Here is a 23,947-nt window from a genome sequence, read left to right as displayed (position 1 = left end):
CCAACTTTCACTTACGTAAGAGTCAGATGCTACAGTGGGCAGCCATACATGCTTCCCAGATACCTGACTGATAGATCATTCTTATGGTGTTGGGAAGACAGATCATGGCTGTACATGCTCATCAATCTGTTAGACATAAGGTCGGAATGGGGATTTCTACAACAAACCCATTGAAGATTGGCCGGTATTCTCTTGTCACATCCGTCAAAGCCAAAGCTATGGAGACTGAGATGCAGGAGATTAAACTCAAAAGGTTTAAAACAAGGGCAAATTTTGACTGTCGGGGTATGAAGGAAAAGATCAAAAAGTCCGTACATGTGCAACGTATTGAGGATATCTGGGTAGATTTTCATACAGAAATGGAGGTTCTCAAGATGGACTACTGCAGGCTTACTGTTGAGCAGGTTATTGATCTGAACCTGGTGGACATTTCGCAAGGAATGATTCATGATGGGAATGTGCTCGATCCAGAGTTTGTCTCACGAAGGGTTGAGGAAGCTCCACTTCCTCTAATCCAGTGGTCACATAAAGAATGCACTTCCATTCTTGAAAGATTTTAGCCTATCTTAGCTAACAGTAACATTTGGCTCAAAGGTAATGGTGTTAGACTCATCAAGATCAAGGTTGGAAAAGAAGATGACTCTACGGGGCCCCTTGGACGTAAGTCTGAGATTCAGATTGACAACAAGGAAGGTGCATCATCTTCGGGCACTAGGATCAAATTGCGGGTTAGTCGGGCAATAGTGCTTCCTCCTGAGGAGACGACAGTTCGTGGGAAAAAAAAGTCCCGGCTTCATGTCATGTGATCGAACTTGATAATCCAGAAGAAGGACAACAATCAGATGATGCTCCTGAGTCACTAGCTTCGGACTCACCTCATGAGATTCCTTCCTCAGTTTCCATGGAGTTGCCTCTATCTCGTCCTGACATAATAGTGGAGGAGTCTCCTCAGAATGCCGTTCTTATTTCAGCAGTTGAGCCACCTCTTGATCATCAACAAGAGAGTTTGCTGGAAATTCCCGAGGATACTCCTACATGTATCCATTTGTCAGAGATTGATACCTCTACTTCTGGTTTTGAAGAATTTATGAGGCAATCTTCATGCCCTTTGGTTACTGAGAAAACTAAGGTTGCCATCGAAACAGATACTCCTCCCAGGGTGACCACGGCTGTTCAAACAAAACCTGCTTCTCCTTCGTCTTCAACAGCTACTAGAGGAGAACTAGTCGTTTTACTTCCATGGCTTAGTTCTTTTACCCCAAAGAGGAAGAAGCAAGAAATCTCTCCTGATGTCTTTGATTATCAACAACTTAAGCAGTCTAGGCCCAAGGTTGCTAAAAAAGCCAAGACAATTTCAAGAGTAATTGTTGACAACAACAAGATGAAAGTGGCAGAAATTGTTGAGCCCCTTGCAGATAAGCCACGTGAGGAAATGCAAGCTACTGATTATAGGGTTACAAGGATAGAATTGGGTAAATAAGCGCATGAAGTGGTCAAGCATGATGCCCAGCAATCCGTAGCTTCACTAGTACAATGGTATGATGAACTTCTAGCAAAGAAAGACAAGCTAGAAGAGGAGAATAGGCAACTTGTTGCAGCTGTTCATAAAATTACAAAACCTGTTGGTGAAGGGAGTAATCCTACAAGTTCTTCCAGTTCACAAGAATCAATTCGGGGAGTTGAAAGAGTTGTTCAGAAAATACAAGCATTGGATTCTTGGGTGGATCAACTTCATGATCTGTGGACACAAGTGTTGAAAGACATTTTCCAAATGATGTCTAAGTTGGAGACCATTGAAGAAAAATTGAATCATACCTCTGAGACTTTCAAATAGAATTTGGAAAGGGTTGAAGGTAGCTTGACAATTTGGCGCACAATGCCTCGACAACAGTTGAGTGTTCTTCAGGAGCATGCCATTATTCCTTCCAGGGTCATGTACTTGGAATTTGAAGAACTTCTAGAGAATAAAGCCCTTGTTCTCAAATCCCTCATTGAGGAGATTGATGATGCAATGAGATTGTGAGTTGAAGTATTCCAAGGTGTTGTTTCTCATTGTGAGAAGGTCTCTTGCAATATAATGAGTCAAAATGGAGAGTTGATACCAGAAGAAGTGCTCGCAGATCTACAGATGAGGATTCATAATGAGTGGAGGAGCGAACAATTTTCAGTTGCATCAATTCAAATTTTGATGAAACATCAAATCTTTTTGCACGAAATCCAGTCCACTTTGGAGAAGAACGACTCTATGCTTCTTCAATGCCATGACACCATCGTGAAGACCATGGTTGTTGCCAAGAACACGCACGAACCGAATCCTGCTGAGCTACGAATGATCATCCTGAAGTTCGAAGGATTCATGTCTTCACATGCTGCAACTTAAGTGTTTTTCAACACTTAGTTGTGTTTTTTCTAGAATTGTAATCGCTTAGTTGTAGTTTTTCTTTTGACAAGTTACATGTAAAAACATTTTGTAAATTGCAAGTCAAGTCTTTACTTGCACTTTTGTAATTATATGTAAAGCAACTACAAGTTGTGTTCAGTTAGGACTGTAGTTGGAATAAGTCATAGATAGTTATTGAATAAGTCTTGGTGGTTGAGTGAATCTCTCAAGTTAGTTATGATCCTCCCACCTTTTTCTCAAGACTCCTCTTCTATAAATACTTGAGGGGTCTATTGTAATCTTTATCTTTTAGAAGCAAGCAAAAACTCCGCCAAATTTACAGCAAAAAAGTCTTTGAGCTTTCATGTGTGAATTAAAGAATTGAAAAAAGTAGAAGAAAATTGCTCAAGCTTTGAATCTTTGTGCTACATACTTGAGTTTGTATTCTATATTATCTTTCTTGCAAGTGTTTCTTTAAGAGCTTAATCGAATTTGATTTGCAATCTTTGTTTTGCAAGTATTGGAGGTTAATATAAATTAGAGTAAATATTCTTTTGACAGGAGCTGTAAGACTTCGTTCTTGCACTTATTCTTAAGAGAGTTTAGAAGCAGATTTTGTAAGAAATAGCTATGAGTCTTTGAGCTTATACTATTTCCTACCGTTTTATGTAGAAAAGAATAAGATATTTCAGTCTTTGTGCTGTTATAATTTGTTGTTGATAGCATTAGTATAGAAAAGGGTAGATAGGACTTCACATATTCAAGACTTTGAGCTTGATATTGCTGTCCCGTCCTGAAGGAAGTGACGGATTTCTTTGAGCTTTCGGGAAACTTAATTTCCTTTCTCTCATTTCATTTCACAAGTTGTTGTTGTTGTTTTATGTTAAATTGCTATCACTTTTCTGTGAAGAGAAAAGTATATTACCTTTCTTGAAAGAAGAAGAAAGACTGTTGTCCCATTCTATTTTAATTTTAAGTTGTAGATAGATAGGGGGAGCCTTCCCTTAATTAGGAGAGTTTTACTCACACACTGTGGTTGAAACCACAATTTTGTATATTTCCCCAAGTGTACAAAATTTCCAACCAACGGTTCTGTTACCTATTTTTCACTTCTAGCTTAAAAATAGGTTAAGTTATGTTTGTTTGACAAAATGAAACAAAGATACATATTACTTCTGCTATATTGCATTCCAAGTGCAGAAAGAAAATCAAAAGGAATTACATTATCGGATTGCAGATTGCATTCATACAGATACATGACACAAGAGAGAGTGCAAATATTTTTGAGAAGAAAAAAATAGTCTTTATTGACAATGTAAATGAAAAATGTCTCACTCAAGCCGTGAGACTAACCATTATAATGCACATGAAGAAAACATGATACATTTAAAGATGAAAAGGAAATGCATAAGCAGTGAAGGTTGACTCATCATTGCGTGAATGATGAGTCCGGCTTGAGCTCCCCTGCATCGTCCTTAGTCGTCCTGCTTGCCTTGCATCGAGATATTGCTCCCTCGCTGCTCCACATGCCTGCACCTGAAAGAGAGATTATTGTTAGAGCAATGCCGCGTCATCAAACACTACTTATACACGCATCTATAAACATACAATCTGATCTTCACATTCATTATAACAGCTAGCCTATCACGAATGTCTAGAAAAGTAAGAATTATCAAACACACTTATCATATGCCCATTTTTATCTAATGTGTTTGTTATGTGCAGATGCAGGTGTAATCATGTTCATTAAATTACAGCATGTGGGTTAAAATGTGGCTCCCACAAGGGTTGAGCCCAACATGCTATTACAAATAAGTGCAGGTGCCTTAGCAGAGATACAGTGATTATAGAAGATTGTTCAACAAAAGACAATGAAATGCAATAAGTGTAGCAGCAAACAACTCAATGACTTGAAAATTTCAGAAATTCATTCTCGATCAGATGAAATATGGACCATTCCATGCTTCCAGAGCACCAATACTGGAAAGATTAAAGCTAAATGATTTTACAAATCACTTGGAGCAATGATATGTGTTGATAAGGGCCCACAAATGCTAGCTCTAGGAAGACTTCAAATCTTAGTCCAAAAGGTAATATACAATGATGAATGGCAGTGAGCTAGACCTGAGATGGACGTGCACAGATAATACTAAGAAATGAACAAAAGAGGACAACTCAAGTATAGTTTTAACATTCCTATAGCATACCTTGAAAGCATGACTTATATTGCAGTCTCAGACCCTCAATGAGGAACAACGATATGGGCAACAAAGAACAGTGAAGGAAAGTTACAGTACTAATTCAAGGGCAGCTTTAATCAAATAGCTCCATTTATGATTGTTCATTACCACTGTGCAACCCAGATTCGAATAGCAAACTCAGTCATTAAGGCACGAATCAGTGAGAAAAATAGTGATAAGAGAATTTTTGTGCCTATTACAGTATGATAAAGAATACATCAATAGCATGAATGAAATGAAGGAATATTATAAGTAATATACCGATCAATGGAAATGTATGTAAAATATAGTCACAGCAGATTCAAAGATGGTAAAAGCAGTCATGTCATAAAGAACAAGTCCTCTAGAACAAAGAATCCATTTCCAGAGTCTATAGACAGTAATAGCCATCTTGGAGACCAACAAGCACGGTCAATTCAAAGTACAGTGGGCAGATTCATAAAGAGCAACAGTTTTAAAGACCATCATAGCACAGTGATGAGTTTTCAGTGATTTGGATTAATGCTAGTGGTTGAACAATGATGAAAATACATCAAGCATAAAGTGTGATGACAGAAGCAACCATCAACGTTGAAAATATGATAGTCAAAGGATTTTCAACCGTTATAATAATAAGCCTTTCAAATGCGAACTGAGTATTTAAAGGATTGCTAATGCCGTTATCATTTTGAGATCAAAATGAGATTCAAATTAAAATAGAAACATCAAGCAGCGATGTCATGCCATCAACAATTCGATCAAGGTAAATATTCAAGTCCAGTTCAAAGTAATAGAGCTTACCAAAGTCGGCCTGCCTATACTCAAAAAATCTGGAAATCATTTCCAACAAATTCATTTGAACTCTGTGAAAACTCAACCATGGCGACACCCAGCACTAGAAGATCAGAAAATACGCCTTCAATCATCCAGTAGCCTGCATTTTTTCTCGATTTTTCTCAGAGAACCCTAGCTCGTGGAGGCAACAGAGAGAGATGGAGTCATGGTGCCAAGAGAAGGAGAAATGATGTGATTTAGGGTTGCTTTCACCCTATATTCATCAATGACCATAGGCATTTTTGCCTTGCTTTTTATTTTTCTTCTTTTCCTTTCTTCATGCCCCGTGAAAATGCCTAATGGGTCGATGAAATGAATTTCATCCCCCTTGTCTATCTTTATTAAGTGACTTATTTTTATCACTTAATATTTATTTTCAATGTAAATATTTATTAAGTGATAAAAATAAGTCACTTAATAAATATGGCTTTTATGAAGATTAGGCACAGGTTTTTAAATTAAAATGAATTAAATATTTATTAAAATGATTGAAAATTATCACTTAATTAAACCCTTGTCTTATTTCAATTTTATCATTTAAAGTCAAAAAAATCATAAATGAAGTAAGAAAAATGTTTATTAAAGTGATAAATTAAATCACTTTATTAAATATGTTTTCTTATTACATTTATGAATATTTTATTATTATAAAAATAATAAAATTACTTATTAAAGTGAACTAGTTAATTTATCACTTTAGTAAATAACTTTATTATTAAATCTTGACTTTAAATGTAAAAATGAAGCGAAACAAATGTTTAATTAAGTGATAAATTTTAAATCACTTTATGAGATATTTATTTGCATTTATTAGAAGGTCAAAAATATTTTTTGCATTGATGTAGGCTTGCAGGCTTGTTAGGAGATATTTTGGGGCCATTTATGATGCATTTAGGAGCTTTTATGGCAAGGCATGGGTTGCCTTGACTTTTGCTCAAGTTTGTTCCCTTTCAGACTTGTTTTAGGGCCTGAAAAGTGGGCTTTATGTTTCTGCTCACCCAAGAGAAGTGGGGATATTTTATTCATTATCTGCTTTTTGGAAAGCATATATACCTCCTTTAGTCTTCATTATAGGGGTTCTTTTCTGTTCATCTTTTGGCAGCCTATAACTTTTAGAGTTCTCTCTGCAGAAAGGAAGGAGTTTGTAACTTAGTTTTAGAGATTTTGACAACATTGTAACACCTTTTTGCAGTAATAATCAGTTCATACCTTCCCATTTTCTTCTGGTATTGTGTCCTTAATGTTAGTACAGTCTTTTTGTGACATTCTTTGTCCTTAAAAATGTATTTTTATGTGGGGATCTTATGCAAAAGTATAATTATTTGTAGGTTATAATCTTTGTGTGTGAAATAGCAGCCTTAGGTTGTGAGAAAGAGTGTTTTTTCCTCTTGAGACTGTAATTTGTAACCTTTTGTATGAATTGTTGATGCAGAAATTATAATTATTGGGTTGTGTAGGAGAACCTTTCATTGTTGGCTTTATTGTGTGTTATTTGTTGTGAATCTCAGATTATCATTTTGGTGCATCACCTTAAGCAGTAGGTTCATTTTTATGTTCTCCTTCTTCTCTTTTCTCAGCCAAGTCATTAGGGTAGATTAATTAGGTGATAACCAGCTAAGAACCAGCTTTCTCTAGAGGTTCACTCCAAGTTTTAGGCAACCCACAGGCCTAGGAGTGTTCCCATGTGTCACAAGCCTGTTGAGTTGATAGCTTAGCAAATAGGGGTGTAGGTTCTAGTGATAACATGTTCATGATATGAAAACCTTTATTATCCTTAGAAGATTGCACTAGTTTTGTGAAGTTGTTCCTAGCATGGCAAAGCAAAGCTTAGTTTAAGGAATGTGTCCATCCAAACATCATCCATTGTTATGATTTGATCTTAGGATTAGATTATTTTTTCAACCCTTAATTCCTTTTGCTATTTGTTCTCCAAGTTAAGCAAATTTCACGTTCCAACAAAGTTCAAAGTTCAAGTAAAATGTAAGTCCCCTTGTGATTCCAGCAATATCACATCAAATATACAGAGTCTATCCATGAAGAAAGTCAAGACTTGACAATAGAATCCTTGGAGTTGTCTTGGTTGATTACAAAATTTAGCATCCTAGAAGATTTTGTTCAAGAAAGGGTAAAATACTTGGTATTTTATTCTCCGTTGCATAGTGTCACATAAACACATCAGCAAGACTTACATTGTCCATCATCGTTGATTTGAAATCTTGCTTGCAACATCCTATGTAATGTCCCCATTTTTGGAGAGGAATTAATTAATTAATTTAATTAGTTAAGTTGTCCAAATTATTATTATTTTTCATGGACAGCTTAATTAATTATTTAATTAATGGTATTAAGTTAATTATTTATAAAGTTATCAAATAAATTAAAAATAAAAAGATGACTTCATATTTAATTAATTTAATAAAGTGACTTAATTAAATATTATATCATAAAGTCACGAAGCTTCTAGAGATGGATGTAAAAAAAGTATAAAGGAAGATCTAGTTGAAGCTTCAAAGTAGCTTGGGTAATTAATTTTGATATTGATCGGGTTTTGTGGAACCGATGGGTTTCTGCAGATCTTCATCTTTGCGAACGAAAACTCCCATTGATAGCATAACCGAGGGATTGAAAGATCTTCCAAGGGGTTGCAGCTGAGAGTGGGAGATAACTTAGTCTTCCATATTGTGCCTATGCCTAATGAGTTTTGTTGTATCTACATTGTAGTGAGGTTCATGGTAAATTCAGCTTATCATATTGGATGTTCTTGGTGCATCGATTCATATTAGAGAAGGAAGGCAATTTCATTGAAGATGAATTGAAGGTGAAATTGGGAAATTGCTGGTTATAATGTAGGTCTGAAACAAATCGGGTTTCATCCTCATACTCCACGACTTTGCTATTATTACCTTGCTGTAGCATCATATTATTCATTGGAAGACAACGATAGGCCTGAGCATAGATGGCACACTCATAGAGTACTCGGCGAGCTTCAAAAACTCGCCGAGTAATCGCCGAGTTTTTTGCAAAAACTCGGCAAGTTTCATTAAAAAACTCGGCTAGACTAAAAAAAGAGGCCCAAACATGTCAAAAAATAATCATTTTTTGTTTTTTCAGGTTAGTTTCATTCTCTTCATCAGAATATACACATGAAATATAACATTTAAGTGGCATTTCAATATGTCTTTTTCCTTTCTTATACTTTATAACACACAAGGGAGCACGCAAGGGGCACTGCCCCTTGACCCCAACTTGGGGGCGTTGCCCCCAAACCCCATCGAAAAATATAGCGGGAAACTGCGCTAATGGAAGTAGGGAAAATTTAACATCCGAGTTTGATTAGGCTCCATATAACAACATAATTAGCATTGAAGAAATGTTGGTATTATACATTTTAGAGTTGAAAGTTTGAAACTATCAGTATGAATGATGAAATTTCAAATATTGCGCGTTTGTAGATCTCCACCAAGATCTAGACCTGTCTCTCTACCCCACTTTTTCTCACCCTCAGAACTGGGAAGAGGAAGAGGAATAGTAAATAGTTTTAGCTAGAGCTGGGAAGAGGAAGTTGTAATTGTAATTTCTAATGATGTATTTACTTTTGTTTTTACAAAAACTATTTACTATTTTGCTTCCAGCCATCAGCATTCCTCATGAGGATGCGATTTTGTAGACACTTTGCATTTAAATATATCTAGAATCAGCTTGTTTCTTTTGTGTTATCATTTATTGACTCATTGGATGCATCTTCCCCTTAAATTTTGCAAAAAAATGCATTTTTTACTAAGTTTAAGTGTGTTTTTAAGTTGCCGAGTTTTTTCCGAGTTTTTCCCTAGTTTTCCCTGAGTTTTTTTCCCAGGGGCTTGGTGAGTCGAGCCGAGTCGCGAGTAGTTCAACTATGGGCCTGAGGACTTTAGGCGATTAATTCAGAAGCATTTGGAAGGGCAAATAAGTAGGATTTGGTGGATCTGAAGTCAAACTGTATCAGACCTCTCATACCCTTGATTTTGCTCTTATTTCATCATTGAAGCGTCATAACAAACCTTGGAGGACAACGCTAAATTTGGAAGTATAAGGCGATCCCTTTTGGGTGTATTTGAAGGGAATAATAAAATGAGGAGAGTGCCAAATCAGATCTGAGAGCAACTCGAACCAGTCATCTAATTCCTCACGATTTTGCTCCTAATTGCCTATCTTTGCTTCGAATTCAGCCTTGGGTAAAAGCACTTTGATTGGGAGGAGGCAGCAATCCATTTGGAATTGAAAAGAGAAGTTTGGAGCTAGAGATCAATAATTATCTGACATTATATCTGCAGCAGGGGCGAACTGAGGAGGAAGTTCGAATTTGACCAAGGAAGGCTCAAAGGCTAGTGGTATTGCTTGCTTCTTCAAATACAAAATTAGGTGATCCCAATAAGGTTCTTTTGGCACCATTTTCATGTATTTTTCAGATAGTTGGTTAATGTTCATGGCTGACAAATGTCCTCAGAATTTTCTGAGTAATGAATGATAAGAGCTTGGTTATTAGAGAGGATGTTGTATGAACTTATTTGATCATTATCATTTGAATAAAAAGGAGAAATAAGGTTGCATTTCAATTGTATGAATGTCTGAAGGTTTCATGGCAAATGTTTGATGAAATGACAGCTAGCTGTAGGAATATGTTTATTTGTCCAAATTGGTGTAAACTAGTTGCATAACCGTCCTAGACAATCATTCTATCATTAGGAAGTTGGTTACTAGTCATTCATTGATAAATATTTATGGTTAACACCTCCTCAAGAAGTTTGAAAACTCTGAGACAGCCCATCAGCATAACACGCAGTTTCACAGCCAACTGTTAGGAAATATTCCTTGCATTTTCAGTCTATCAACTGCAGGGGATATTTCATCCTATCAAAGTAATCTCTCTTTGTGTTGCTTTAGTTCGTTGGCGTTTCAATATTACTTGAGAGTTTTATCTTCTTATGCTTTGGTACTAGTTTCAAGCTTAAGAAATGATTATATAGTGTTAGTTATTATATAATCCATATTAAATATGAACACAATTTTATATGTTGAAGGGGAGTTGCTAATGAGCAATTATAAATTGTACAACTCTAAATAGCTTGAGGTGAATTCTATAAAAAATTTATAGGAACATATATGATCTATGCGGGAAAGGGATTTGCAGCTGACATTAATCCTCTTGATTGTTGTGTATACTTATTTAGGGCATTTTTTCGCAAGATTAAACATCTAATGATTCAAAGGATTACTACAACATATTTACTTTGAGTTTTATGTAAAAAATTATTGTTATTAATGTTGGTGTGAGAGTTGGTTCTTTTTGTGATCTTGGTGTGTTTTCATTTCAAATATTTCTTGTCTAGAGAAAGATTCCTTGTTGTTTGATAGCTCTATGCACTTAAATGATCTATTCTTTTTGTAAACTTGTTTTAGTTTGTTTATGATCTCTATCAATCAATATATAAATAAAATGATGAGAGGAATGCTTCCTTGCAGGTAACTTATGTTGTGAATCGTAATATCAACTATACAAATATATGCAGCTATGGTTGTGCATTTTGTGCCTTTAGGTATAAGATACCTTTCCTTTTATTTTTTTCCCTGGATTCCTTTTGTGTTTTATTAATGTTTTAATTTGCACCTTTCAATGCAACACAAAACGGAACAAATATTTAATAGAATTTCCATTCGAATTAGAAGGGAAAGCTCCCTCTAAAAAAACAATCAAGCTACTATGAGTATGAACAATATGTACTTATAATTTACAATCTTAAGAATGTTTCTCTTTGGATTTCATATTTAGGGTAAATAAAATTTAAATTTGTATCTTTCTGTGTTTTCTTGTTGAAGAAGAGTAAGATGCTCTTTGAACACGAGGCAAATAAATTTATGTTTCTTGACTGAATATTAATCCTAATTTTAGAGGCTTGGACTATTTAGTTAACATAGACTAAACAATGCAAGTGCACATATATTGAATAGGTTAACACATAAAAATGAACATTGTGATAAATTAAATTGAAGACTTGGTACAACGTGTTGTAGGTGCATCTGTGTGCACTAGTAAGCATCAACTGAAAAAAAATCAGGTTCATTTTTCTTTTCTAGTTCAGTTTTGGGCGTGTTTAAGTTGGTTTTTGATGTTTGGTTTAGAAGACATTTGTAGGATGAATTCAGCCAAAATGAAGGTGCCATCTTCTAAATGGTTTAATGGGTATTTCGAGGTTTAACTTTGATGAAAATTGGCTCTAACTATTGGTCAGGTTATGGAGTTTTGTTGGTCTCATAGGTTTGTGAACCACTTGGTTCACCTACGACTCAGTTTATTGATAACTCAGTTTTTACACGGCTTAGCTCACCGATGGCTTAGTTCACTGTTGTCTTATTTTGTCAAATTCCAAGTTCGCTGAATGCCATGTTTGCCAAAAACCAAGTTTGTTGAGAGCCGAGTTCTCCAAAAGGGGTGACTCATGATCTCCATGATGCAAACTATGTGTACAAACATAAATTCCTGAATCATACCTTTCCTTATTTCCATGCAAATCTGAGTGCTCCTTGTGCTTGACCATCATAAGAAACTCTTCCCTCAAATCTTGATTGTCAACAATAGAAAACTTCACAGCACTATTATCCTCATGTTTTATGACTGCCATAGATGACTGAATTTCTGCTGTGAATGTTGAATAATGTGCCAAGCTCATCTCCCAACAAAGTTCATCAACCCAAATTTCTGGTTCCTGAAGGGTCATTTGAGTGTTCTTCAAGGAATCCATAGTGACATTCAGCTCACAGGTAATCTTATCAACTTCATCTTTTTTCGCTCTTAGTGCATGTAATTATATCTCATCAAGCTTGAGAAGACGATCTCTGTCTGAAAGTACATGTAGGTAATTTAATTTCATTACCACCAAGGCTTCTCTGAGTACCTGTGAGTCTGCAAGAGATAGTTCTCCTTCAAAGTTCTTGTGTGTCCTAGGATCCCATCAACAATAATCTGCCATCAACTTATGAGTTTTATCAAGATGGGTTAGGGCTGCAGTAATATGTCTTCATTGAATTTCAATTGCCTTGCCAAATGATGGGACCCATGGGTTCCATCATCTTCATACAAATTTTCTGATTTATATCCACAACTAGGCTTCCCAAAATCAGCTACCTCTATGCCATCTTTTTCACACAACCATTTTTTGAAGCTAGGTCAACATCAAATTCAATCAAGGCGTGATTATCATAGTAGTGAGTAGAATCATCTTCTTCCCTTAGGACAACATCATCATCATGCACAATAGAGGAATCATCATCATAAGATTAGGGTGTCAAAACACAAGTAGATTCATGCTCTTCTTTAGTTGATGTCTAGAGGGTGTATGCACAATCATAAAGTGATCTTGTTGATGTTGCTAAAGTCAGATAACCAACTCTCTTTGGCCAACACAGAATAGAATGTTGCTAATTATCCTATCCTCTCTTGTGTAAGGAATCCCTAATGCTGTTTTAGTTGATCAAAAGGGACAACCTCAAGGTTCCAAATGTCAGGTCATGACTGTGGGATAACTTAGTGGTTTGATGTGTTTTGCTGGAAACACAAGGGGCTTTATGTTTGCAACAAGCTAGTCTGCATCTAACGATTGTGCAATTTTCAGACTGGCAGATCAAATCAAAAGATAAGGGTTTAGGGATCCTAAGTGCAATGATAGGAATGACTAGTGCTATGGGTAGACAAATTTCCACAAACCGATTCTTGTTTCACCAGAGACACCCTCACAACTCGACAAGAATAGTGCAATCTCCAAGGGGATGAAGGATTTTCAGATCGGAGATACTCATTTAGGCACCCAACTCTGGCGCAGCCTAAAACGAATACATACAATTGAACTAAGCACAGGTAAGGTTCAGACTAACCATGGACACTGAACTACAATCAACAGGCCCCCAATGGTATGAACCTGAAATGCATCAAATACCCCCCACGTTTTACCATTGAAATCATTGAACTCTACTTCTAAGTTCTAACTAACTGGAAGGAAACCGTGCAAACAAAATAAAACTAAAATAACAAACACCAAATCAATGTTCATATATTGATTTTAACTGCTATTACAACAATTTCCGCAACAGTTCTATTCTACTCCTAAAAATATAACTAATTCTAACCCTTAAGAGTCTAAAAATCTAACCACTGAAATCTAACCTTCTAACACCTAACAATCTAACTTCTAAAATTCTAACTCTTTACAATGAGAGGCATCCTGCCTTTTATAGATTTTACAATTTGAATCAAAGGTCAGGATTGACTACATCCAAGGGTCCTACTCTGCCTTCTAGAATTTGGCAGCTTTAACCCATACCTAGTTACTCTTCAGTTATCCTCCCACCACTTTTCCAGCTACCGACCACTATTTGGCATCAATTTAGTCAATATGGTAGTTGGAAATAACTAACCTGTGTCCCTTCATTTTAAAATGTCTCGAACGGGGCCCACAGACAGTCCTTTTACAATAAAGCAGTTTAGTTTTAAACTGATTTTTTGGAATTAATTCCAGCTATGTATTTTTGAGAATGCATACACCTGTAGCATTTTGCGTGTTCTTCTATTTTTAATTTCGTTGGTGGACTTCAGCTTGTTGTTCGGTGGTGACGCGTATCTCCGTGCCTTGTCGTTTTGATCCTACGTTCTTGCATCCTCGCTTTTTAGGCTTTGATTGCGATTAGTTCTCCGATTTGAGCTTCTAGTCGACGCCTTAGCTTTCCTAGCATCGTAGATCTGCAAACAATCGATTTTGACTTGAATTAATCACTTTGAAAAAATTAAATAAATGATTTTAACAAATATTAAAATTTTCAAGGCTCAAAGGGGAAAATAAAAATATGCACTTTTAAAATAAATGTTGGATCCCCTCTTTTGTCTTTTACATTTCATCATTTTGCGCTAAGGGAGAAATTAGGGTTTTAGGCAAAAATGTGCGATTTTCACTTGGTCTTTTAAACGCTCCCCTTCTTTAATGAACTCGACAATTTTGCATAGAATGTGCAACTTTTAGTTTGTGAAAATCACCTAACTTTTGTTACGCCCCTTACAACATTCAAACTTCACTTCACCTGATTAAAAGAAAAAATCAGCTAATTAGGGTCAATTTGAGAGGTGTTCGCAAAGAATTTTCTAAATTTAACCAAAATCATTCAAAATTGACCCTTATTTTTTTTTGAATTTTAAACTGCTTAAAAGGCAAGGCCCCCTTAACTAGGTAAAATTCGGCCTTTGTGAAGGCATTGTAAGATGTCGAACCCCCTATTTTCACTTTGACTTTAATATCGCCCTCCTTACCAAATTCGGGAATTTTGGATAGGATGCACGCCTTTTCTTTATTGGTTTCAAACATCCCTCCTTTAATATGAAATTCAGGAGTTTTGGGGAATTCGAGCGACTTTTCTATTGCTTTTTCACTTAATGAAATTCGGCCATATTAGTTGCTTTGTGCGATTTTCATTGTGCTCTGGATTTTTAAGCAAAAATGAGCAATCCTTAGATCTTTGCTTACCCTTCAAAACTCGGCTATATTGAAAGAAATACTCGACCTCTGATTCACATCTCGTCCTTAATTATTTTTGAGCATTGTAAGTAAAATGCGCGATTTTGTCAAAATGCGGGGATCTAAAAAAAGAATTGCGATTTTCTCCCATTTCAAGTGTGGAGTGCGATGAGTAGGGCTTCGTTCGCTCTTTCTGCAAGGAGAAATTCGGGATTGCAAGCAAATTTGTGCGATTTTGGTTATGATTCGAGCTCTCTTCTTGCGAAATGACTTAAAACCACCAAATTTTATTTACCCCCTACTTGTCTTACGAATTTCAGGATTATTCAATGGATTTGGAAAGTTCGATATGTCCTTGGAATCGAAACACAACGCTCTTCTTTCCCCCTCACGGGCAGGCCAAACCAGAGGGGTCCCCATCAAGGATGGGGTGTACTGTGCGAAGCACAATAGATCCCTCAATTCTTGCAAAGCTAAATCAATTTTATCAAAGTCACTTTACTCACTACGTGACAAAATTTTTCCTTTCATATGTATTAACATCATCAGTTCATAATTGAACTGCTTGCCAAAAGAAAAAACTCGCCAAGGCCCAAAGAAAACTCAACAAAAATTCAACAAAAACTTGGCAAAAAACTCGACAACTTAAAAAAATTACTTAAATCTAATTAGAAATGCATTTTTTTGCAAAATTCAATGAGGAAATGCATCCAATGAGTCAATAAATGAGTACACATAAGAAACAAGCTGAGTCTAGATATATTTGATTGATTTAAATGCAAATTGGGTACAAAATGGGATCCTCTTGTGGAATACTGACGTTTGATAGATTGAAACAAAGTGAAATAGCAAATTGTTTTTGTAAAACCAAAAGTAAATACTACATCAAAACATTTTGCATCTTCCTCTTCCCAGCTCTAGTGAATACTAGGGGAGAGATTGAACTAAAGAGTCTAGTCCTAGGAGTCTGATGTGGCTCCTCCACCTCGCCAAAATGAGGTTGAGGGTAGCACTTGTCATGGGGGTTTGAACGTGAGAGAGAGAGAGGGGTAGAGAGATAGATCTACATCTTGGGGGAGAGAGGAGAGAGTGAGATAGAGAGTGGTAGAGAGAGGGGATGAACGAAGAGTGATAGGGAGATAGATAGGTCTAAAATTCAGGGTAGATAAAGTGAGTGAGATAGAGAGAGCGAGAGAAGGCTGATAGGAGCCTATTGATTATTGAAATTTAATTGTCTGAAAATTTAAAAGATCTTCTAAAACCTAGAATTTGCATTATAACTCCTAGAGATCTGAAACCACTCTCAAACATCTTGCCAATATATACATGAAATATAATTGAAAGTCTTCTTATACTTAAATGTTATATTTCATGTATATATTGTAATGAAGAGAATGAGACTGACTTGAAAAAAAAATTAAGATAATTTTTTAATGTGTTTGGGCCTCTTTTTTTCTATGTAGCCAAGTTTTTGCGAGAGACTCACTGAGTTTTTGTGAAAAAGCTCGCCAAAATCTCGGCGAGTTTTTCCCAAAAACTACGCGAATTTTTTGTCCAAGTTAATGGCGTAAATACTCGCCGAGCAAAAAAACTCGTGAGTTTTTCAAAATTCGTCGAGTATTCCATTATCCAAGCTATCCAAATAAAAAAATTGATTCTATTAGTGTGTAATTTATGACACTTCAAACACAGAATAAAATACTAAGTATTCTATCCTCTCATGAACAAAGAAACCTCATATGCTAAACAATGTGATCAAATAAGACAAGTCCAAGGATTACAATGTGAACAATTGACTTTATATTGTGGATAGATTTAGTGTATATCATGTGATTTGTTGGTAACACAAAGGGGCTTACATTTTGCTAGAACGTGAAACACTAAACTAACATGGAAAATAAAAGAGAAAAGGATGAAAGGTTAAGGAAATCTAAGCTAACACCTAACAGTGTAAGAAATGATTGCTGACTTAGTGAAACCAAACCAAACTTTGCTTTGCCACGAGGAAACAACTACACAAAGATGGTGCAATCTCCTAAGGGTACATGAATGATTTTCATATCACTCATGCACATCAATACCATGAACAATGAGCATAGGGCAATTGAAGTTAAGCTTTCAATTATGTTTAGACTAACCATGCGCTGCAATTTGCAATCAACAAATTACAAATGGCATGAACATATAGGTTTCACCATGAATCGACAATATCTTCCATTCAACTAATCAACTCCATGTAAACACATATTAATCTAACTTGGGAAGTGTTGATGTGTATTTTGTACACGACCAAACACAGAATAAAATACCTAAAGGTACCTTATCCTCTCTCGAATAAAGCTCCCGAATGCTAAAGATATCGCAGAAGGATCAATCGGAGAAGCTTCAAGGTTCCTGTTATGTAGGATCTCTACTCGTGGATAAGCTCTTTGTGGTATGATGTGATTTTGCTGGAATCACAAGGGGACTTACACTTGACGACCTAAACGTCTGATTTGTTGGAATCATAGGATTTCACTAGCCTAGATTTTGAAAAAAAGAAAAAAAAAATGAGGGCGAGGGAAGGATCTAATTTTGACACTAAGAATGTACGAGCAATGATTGATCTTTGATGAAATTCTAACTAAGTCTTGTTTTGACATCCCAAGACCATCTCCACAAGATTAGTTCAATCTTCGGAGGAAAGCTTTATGATGTTCAGATCATCGCTACAAGCATAGACACCATCAGGCTGATGCATGTCAATGAAGAAGCGACAATTGAAATTAAGCTCAAGCTGAATGATTCCAGTTGACTACACAAGGCAAGTCTGCAATCAACAAACTACTAGTAGTATGGATGTACAAATTTCACCATCAATCAAACACATTTCTTCCACTCATCTAATAACATGAAATCAAATCTGAGAAGTATAAAGACCATGCAAATTGTTGAATCGACCCATAGATTTCACCATTTCTTCAATGAAGTTTTACAAGTCTTTTACAACAACATCTTGGCAACAATCTTTGCCTTCTCTTTCTATTCTACTCTAATTGCTATTCTATCAACTGACTATTCACTATTAGCTAACTATTCACCTTCTAACTACTGACTAACTATCAGCCTTTACAAATGAGGAGCCAAGGCTTATATAGCGCCCTCAATACAATTCAATGGCTCAGATCAATTTGAGATCAATGGCCGAGATTTTACAATGAAAACCCTAATTAGGGTTAGTTACAACGAACTTAATTCTGACCAATGAAATAATTGCATTATTTGGACACATGTCTTCTCTAGAATATTCGACCAATGGATAGCTGGGGTAGGTACATCGAAGTTAGTGCCATCTATGATGAGTCAGGTACATTGAATCTAGACATGCTGAAGTGGACCAATCCGACTGGAGGAGTGATGACTGGGATGCCACCTTGTTTGACACTTGCAACTTGGTAGATATTCAATTTGATGATGCTGAGAAGCTAACTTTAGTTAACTCTTCTGGAACTGTTTGCTTCTTCAATGAACCCTTGCTTTAACCTCCTTTGTCTTCGATGTGCAGGATGGATGGTGTACCTTTCCTTCAAATGCTGGACTGGAAGAGGTCATCCCTAATGATGCGGGATCGGAGAAGGCCGTCCTTGTTGATGATGGGCTGGAGAAGGTCATCCTTGTCCTGGCCTGGTCTTCTTTCATCTGCTAAAACAAACCAAAAGATGATTAAGGACATGATAAATTCATTTCAACATAGCATTTTCAACTTAAATCATCAACAAAAAGATATTAACATGAAACTTGCCCAAGATTTTCTCCAGGAACAGACCCTATAAGAAGTTCGCCCTGGACCCTTTGGAAGGGTTAGGAGCGAAATTCCAACTTTAGTTCAAAATTCACATTTTTGAAGGTCAAACATCTTTCCAAGGCATTCCAAATAGCTTTTCTCACCCTAGTCCAGGCCTGACTTAGCACAAAATTTGGAGAAAAGGATGGTTTTAGTGGTTTTTGCTCTGGACCCTTTGGAAGGGTCCGGAGTGAATTTCTTGTTTGTAGCTCATTTTTTTCATCATTTCAACTTCAATCCACCTCACAAGGCAAGGAAACACTTTTCTTCTCTCATCCAACCCATGTTTATCTTGATTTTGCAAGGCAAAATAGGTGATTGAAGGATTTTCGCCATGGACCCTTTGGAAGGGTTAGGAGCGAATTTCCTCTTCTGGCCTAAAATCGTCACTTCTGGAGACAACCATCGACTTAAGGGCAATCACAAGGGCATCTTTTACCTTGGTCTAGGCATAGGTTAGCATAAATTTGAAAGGAATAGGTAGATTTTAGGATTTTCCCTTTGGACCCTTTGGAAGGGTCAAGAGCGAAAATCTTGTTTTAGGGCTATTTCACCATCCTTTCAACTTCACATCACCTCCAAGACTTAGAACACCTTGCCTCACTCCTCTCCAGGTCATAAAAACCAAAATCTTGACTTGATTTGCAAGGAAAAAGGGTGATCTTAAGAATTTCGCTCTAGACCCTTTGGAAGGGTCAGGAGCGAAATTCTCATTTGGCTTCAAAATTTGCATTCTTGGCGACCAAAATTCACTCTAAGGCAATCCAAATGACTTCTCTCACGCTTGTCCAGGTTTGACTTTGCTCAAATTTTGAAAGAAATGATGGTTTTTAGGATTTTCGCTCTGGACCCTTCCTTTTCGCTCCGGACCCTTTGGAAGGGTCAGGAGCGAAAATCATGATTTGGGCATGATTCTTCCTTTTTCCAACTCAAAATCACCTCAAGAGGTAACTAAACATCATCCTTCACCCAAGGGATAAGGTCTTAAGCCAAAACAAGGTCAAAAGAATAGGCTTGCAAGGAATTTCGCTCTGGACCCTTTGGAACGGTCAGGAGCGAAATTCACCTTCTTGGCTAGAATCCTTCATTTTTTCAAGGCTTTCAAACATTTCCAACGTCCAAACATGTCTACTCTTCCCTTCAAAATGCCTTGCAAATCAAAATTTGGTCAAATAAGGCAAGAAATGAGTCTTAGGTTGATTTTCGCTCTGGACCCTTTGGAAGGGTCAGGAGCGAAAATATTGATTTAGGCTTTAATTGCTCATTTTTCAAACTTCAATCTTCTCCTGGAGGCAAATATAGATTGTTTTCCACTTGAGGAACCAGGTTTTAAGCCCATTCAAGGTAGCAAATGAGGATTGTAATGAATTTCGCTCTGGACCCTTTGGAAGGGTCAGGAGCAAAATTCCTATTCTTGGCTAAAATCTTCATCTCATCCACCTTTACTCACCTCCTAAGGTCAGAACATGTGAAAAATCCCCCAAACATGCCTAAGGAACTATGAAATTGGTCTTGACAAGTGATAAATTGAGGTGCATAAGGATTTTCGCTCTGGACCCTTTGGAAGGGTCAGGAGCGAAATTCCTAATCTTGGCCAAAATCCTTCACATTTCTACGTTCCATCACCTCCAAAGGCAGAGACATGTTATTTCCTTCCCAAATTCGCCCATGGAACAAGGTTGGTATCCAAAACAAGGGAGCAAATGAGACTTATGAAGAATCTCGCTCTGGACCCTTTGGAAGGGTCAGGAGCGAAATTTCTATTTTTGGACAAGATCCTCACTTTTCAAAACACTTCTCAAGGCAAGAACGCATCAAGACTCACACACAATGCCTAATAAACCAACGCCCATCCAAAACAAGGAAGGAAAATGAGGGTTATAAGGATTTTCGCTCTGGACCCTTTGGAAGGGTCAGGAGCGAAATTCCTCTCCCAGGCTAGAATCCATCATCCCAAAGTCTAAAATCTCCTCTCCAAGGCAAAGTTGCATCAAACCTTCTCAATTATGTCTCAAAAGTCTACAAACTTGGTCAAGCTAAGGAGAAAAATAGAGGAAATATGATTTTCACTTTGGACCCTTTGGAAGGGTCAGCAGCGAAATTCACCTTAGGCCATGATCCTGACTTCATTTTTTCGCATTTCTTCATTCAAACAAGTGCTTTTGCCTTCATTCAAGCCTGGGAATGCGTTAGTTCTAGGTTTTGGTCAAAGTAGAATGTCCTATGGAGAATTTTGCTCTGGACCCTTTGGAAGGGTCAGGAGCGAAATTCGCTTTGGACCCTTTGGAAGGGTCAGGAGCGAAATTTGACATTTTGGTCTCTCCGTCAGGATCATTTTATGGAATATAACATTTAAGTATAAGTGACCCTTTGGAAGGGTCAGGAGCGAAATTCGCTTTGGACCCTTTGGAAGGGTCAGGAGCGAAATTTGACATTTTGGTCTCTCCGTCAGGATCATTTTATGGAATATAACATTTAAGTATAAGTGACTTATACTTTAAGTTATATTCCATATATACTTTCAGGATGTTTGAGAGTGGTTTCGGACCTCCAGGAGTTATATTGCAAAATCTAGTTTTTGGAGGATTCTTCAGTTTTCCAGACTTAGTCAAATTTCAGGATCAAGACATTCCAGACATAGCCAAATTTCATGATCAGGGCATTCCAGACTTAGGCAAATTTCAGGGCATTTGAAGATCAGGATGACATTCCAGACTTCATCACTCACCAACTCGACCTAACTCAGACCTTCAAGGATGATACTCACTCACCAAGCAAGACACAATTAGCAACAAGAGCAAAACCAAGCCCTAAGGAAGACTCTCAAAGAAACCCTAACCTGGAGCACCTGCTGACTCCTCTGGCTCAAGCAAAGCCTACCATCCTATTGATCCCCTGGCGACACTCAAAATGCAAAGGCTAACAGACAAACCCTAAACACCTAGAAAGCAAAAAAAAAGTAGGGGTCCCCATTTGCAATGGGGTGATGTGTGAATACGTCACAACAGGAAGTAGAAAACATGCAACACGTTTCAACAACACACAAAATCCACCATATCTTCAATGAAGTCATATGTTAATTCCAATCATAGCTATGGCGACAATTTCTTTTCCTCCTACTCTAATAGTCTAACTCCTAACTTTATTTACTACTTACTATTAACTATTAATCTTTACAAATGAGAAGATTGAGCCTTATATAGAGGTCTTGAATTATAATTCAAGTTCCAGGATTGATTGTGAATTAACAGTCGAGATTTAGACAACTAAACCCTTATTAGGGTTAGTTACAACTAACACCATACATTTAATATTGACCAATAAGATAATTACAACATTTTGGACACATGTCCTTCCTTGAATGTAGACCAATGAGGAACGAGGTTAGGTACATTGAATAATATTTGATATAGTGCCACATGTCATTTACCCCTGCTTTCATGAGTTAGGTTCAATGCACCTAGACATGTTGACTTGGCATCACTTTATTGGTCGATGATGATAGGGAGACACCTTAGCATATATATCTTGATACTCAACATTTCCGAGCCTTGATGTGATTATGATGGTTCATATTCCCAAATCGTATCATCTTGGTGACCCAGTTTCTAACTTTACTTAACTCTTTTGAAAATATCATCCATCTTGATCACATTTCACTTTACTTCTTCACATTTGGGAATTTTCCTTCGTGTGATTTTTGCATTTCATTCTCACATTTGGGAATCTTCTTTATGTTGTCCCTATCTCGCCTTCATCTTCATCATGTCATGAATTTGCCCTCCCTTTGCGTAGTTTTGGAATTGTGCAACATGCCCTTGATGTGATTGATTTTCTTGTAGTTGTAGTGCATGGTGTCCATGTTTCACCATCATTGTAAAGTCATCTCCATATCTAGAACTTTGATCTTGGAAAGGAAATCCAAGGTCGTGAAATCTTCCGTACTATTTGTTGTGCATTTTGCACTCCATCCCCGTCATGGATAGGGGCCCCCCGTCTCTGAGATCTTCGCGTGAGAGAAAGTGCAGGTCAAAATGCCATTAAAGCCAAATTGCGAACTCCAAAACTCTGAAATTGGCCTTATAGCCCAAGATGCGAGATACAAGTTTCAAAATAAGCCTCCAAGGCCGAAGACATCGACACCCTCACTTGGCCGAAAACTTCAAACTCCTGATTTCGCAGATTCATACAAATCAGCTTGAAAGTCGAAAAGAGGAGTAATAGTTCAAGAGTTTTCAAATCCTCATATAATGCCGCACTATGAAGTAGAAGAAAATCGCGTAGTAAAGGGGGGTGAAATGTTAACCAAAATCATTTCTCATTTCTCTTGAGAAACCCAACGTCATATTTCAAAATCATGCGATTTCGTTAAAATCATGAAGTCTTGCAAAAGATGCTTTTGAGCCAAAAAAAAAGAAGCAAGCTCTCAAAGCTCTTCAATAGCCCGAAAATGTCAAATAGGGCATTTTAACTAAACTCGTGAAATGCCTAAATGAGCCGAAAAACCAAAACACTTCATATAAATTCTCAAAGCCCACCGAAAAACTTGAAGGAAGTATAAATCATGATATAAACATTCATTTGCCAAAGAAAATCTTCAACTCACTAAGTCATGCAAAGAGCACTCTTTGGCTGAAAATCTCCAGAGTTTAAAATTGTAAAGAACAATCATGCTTTCAAAAGGTCTTCACAGCCCAAAAAAAACCTCACAAAGTGCCCTCATAAACCAAAAACATAAAGCTCACAACGCATTTGCAAATCTTGCAAAAAGACCCAAAAGGCCGAAAATAGTTAAACTCGCAAAGGAAGTATTCACACATCGTGCAATCCACTTCATTTGGCCGAAATATTGATGAAAGGAAAGAATCGCAAAATAGCTTCATAAGCCGAAAAAGCTTAGAGGTTAGAGAAAGGGTTCATTTGGCCGAAATTACGTAAGAGATCAAAGTCGCTCATTCTACCCAAATTCCCCGAAATCGCTAGTCATCTAAGAAGGGCTAAAATAAAAAAATTTCACAAAATAATGTTTCGGGCCGAAAACCATCTTCATAGGCCGAAAACCAAAGGTCTAAATTCACCTCTATACGTCGAAAATCACTGCAACCTCTCAGATCTTTTTTAAGGCCAAAAATCGTTCGCAGGTCATCCTCATTTAGTC

At 36.9% G+C, this 23,947-nt stretch overlaps 1 protein-coding gene across 2 annotated transcripts in view; it reads left to right on the top strand.

Moving 5' to 3' along the window:
- The window catches only part of LOC131072039 (uncharacterized), a 354,982-nt gene that overhangs the window by 186,641 nt on the left and 144,394 nt on the right, over positions 1 to 23,947 (top strand). For both annotated transcript variants that reach the window (XM_059211052.1, XM_059211051.1), the window contains one exon: positions 10,933 to 11,006. In XM_059211052.1, coding sequence (XP_059067035.1) covers positions 10,933 to 11,006 — 74 coding nt within the window. The remainder of the gene's footprint in view (positions 1 to 10,932; positions 11,007 to 23,947) is intronic.

The sequence above is a fragment of the Cryptomeria japonica genome, chromosome 9 (genome assembly GCF_030272615.1).
Source record: "Cryptomeria japonica chromosome 9, Sugi_1.0, whole genome shotgun sequence".
NCBI classification, from domain to species: Eukaryota; Viridiplantae; Streptophyta; class Pinopsida; order Cupressales; family Cupressaceae; genus Cryptomeria; species Cryptomeria japonica.
This window is presented reverse-complemented; position numbering and strand designations above follow the sequence as displayed.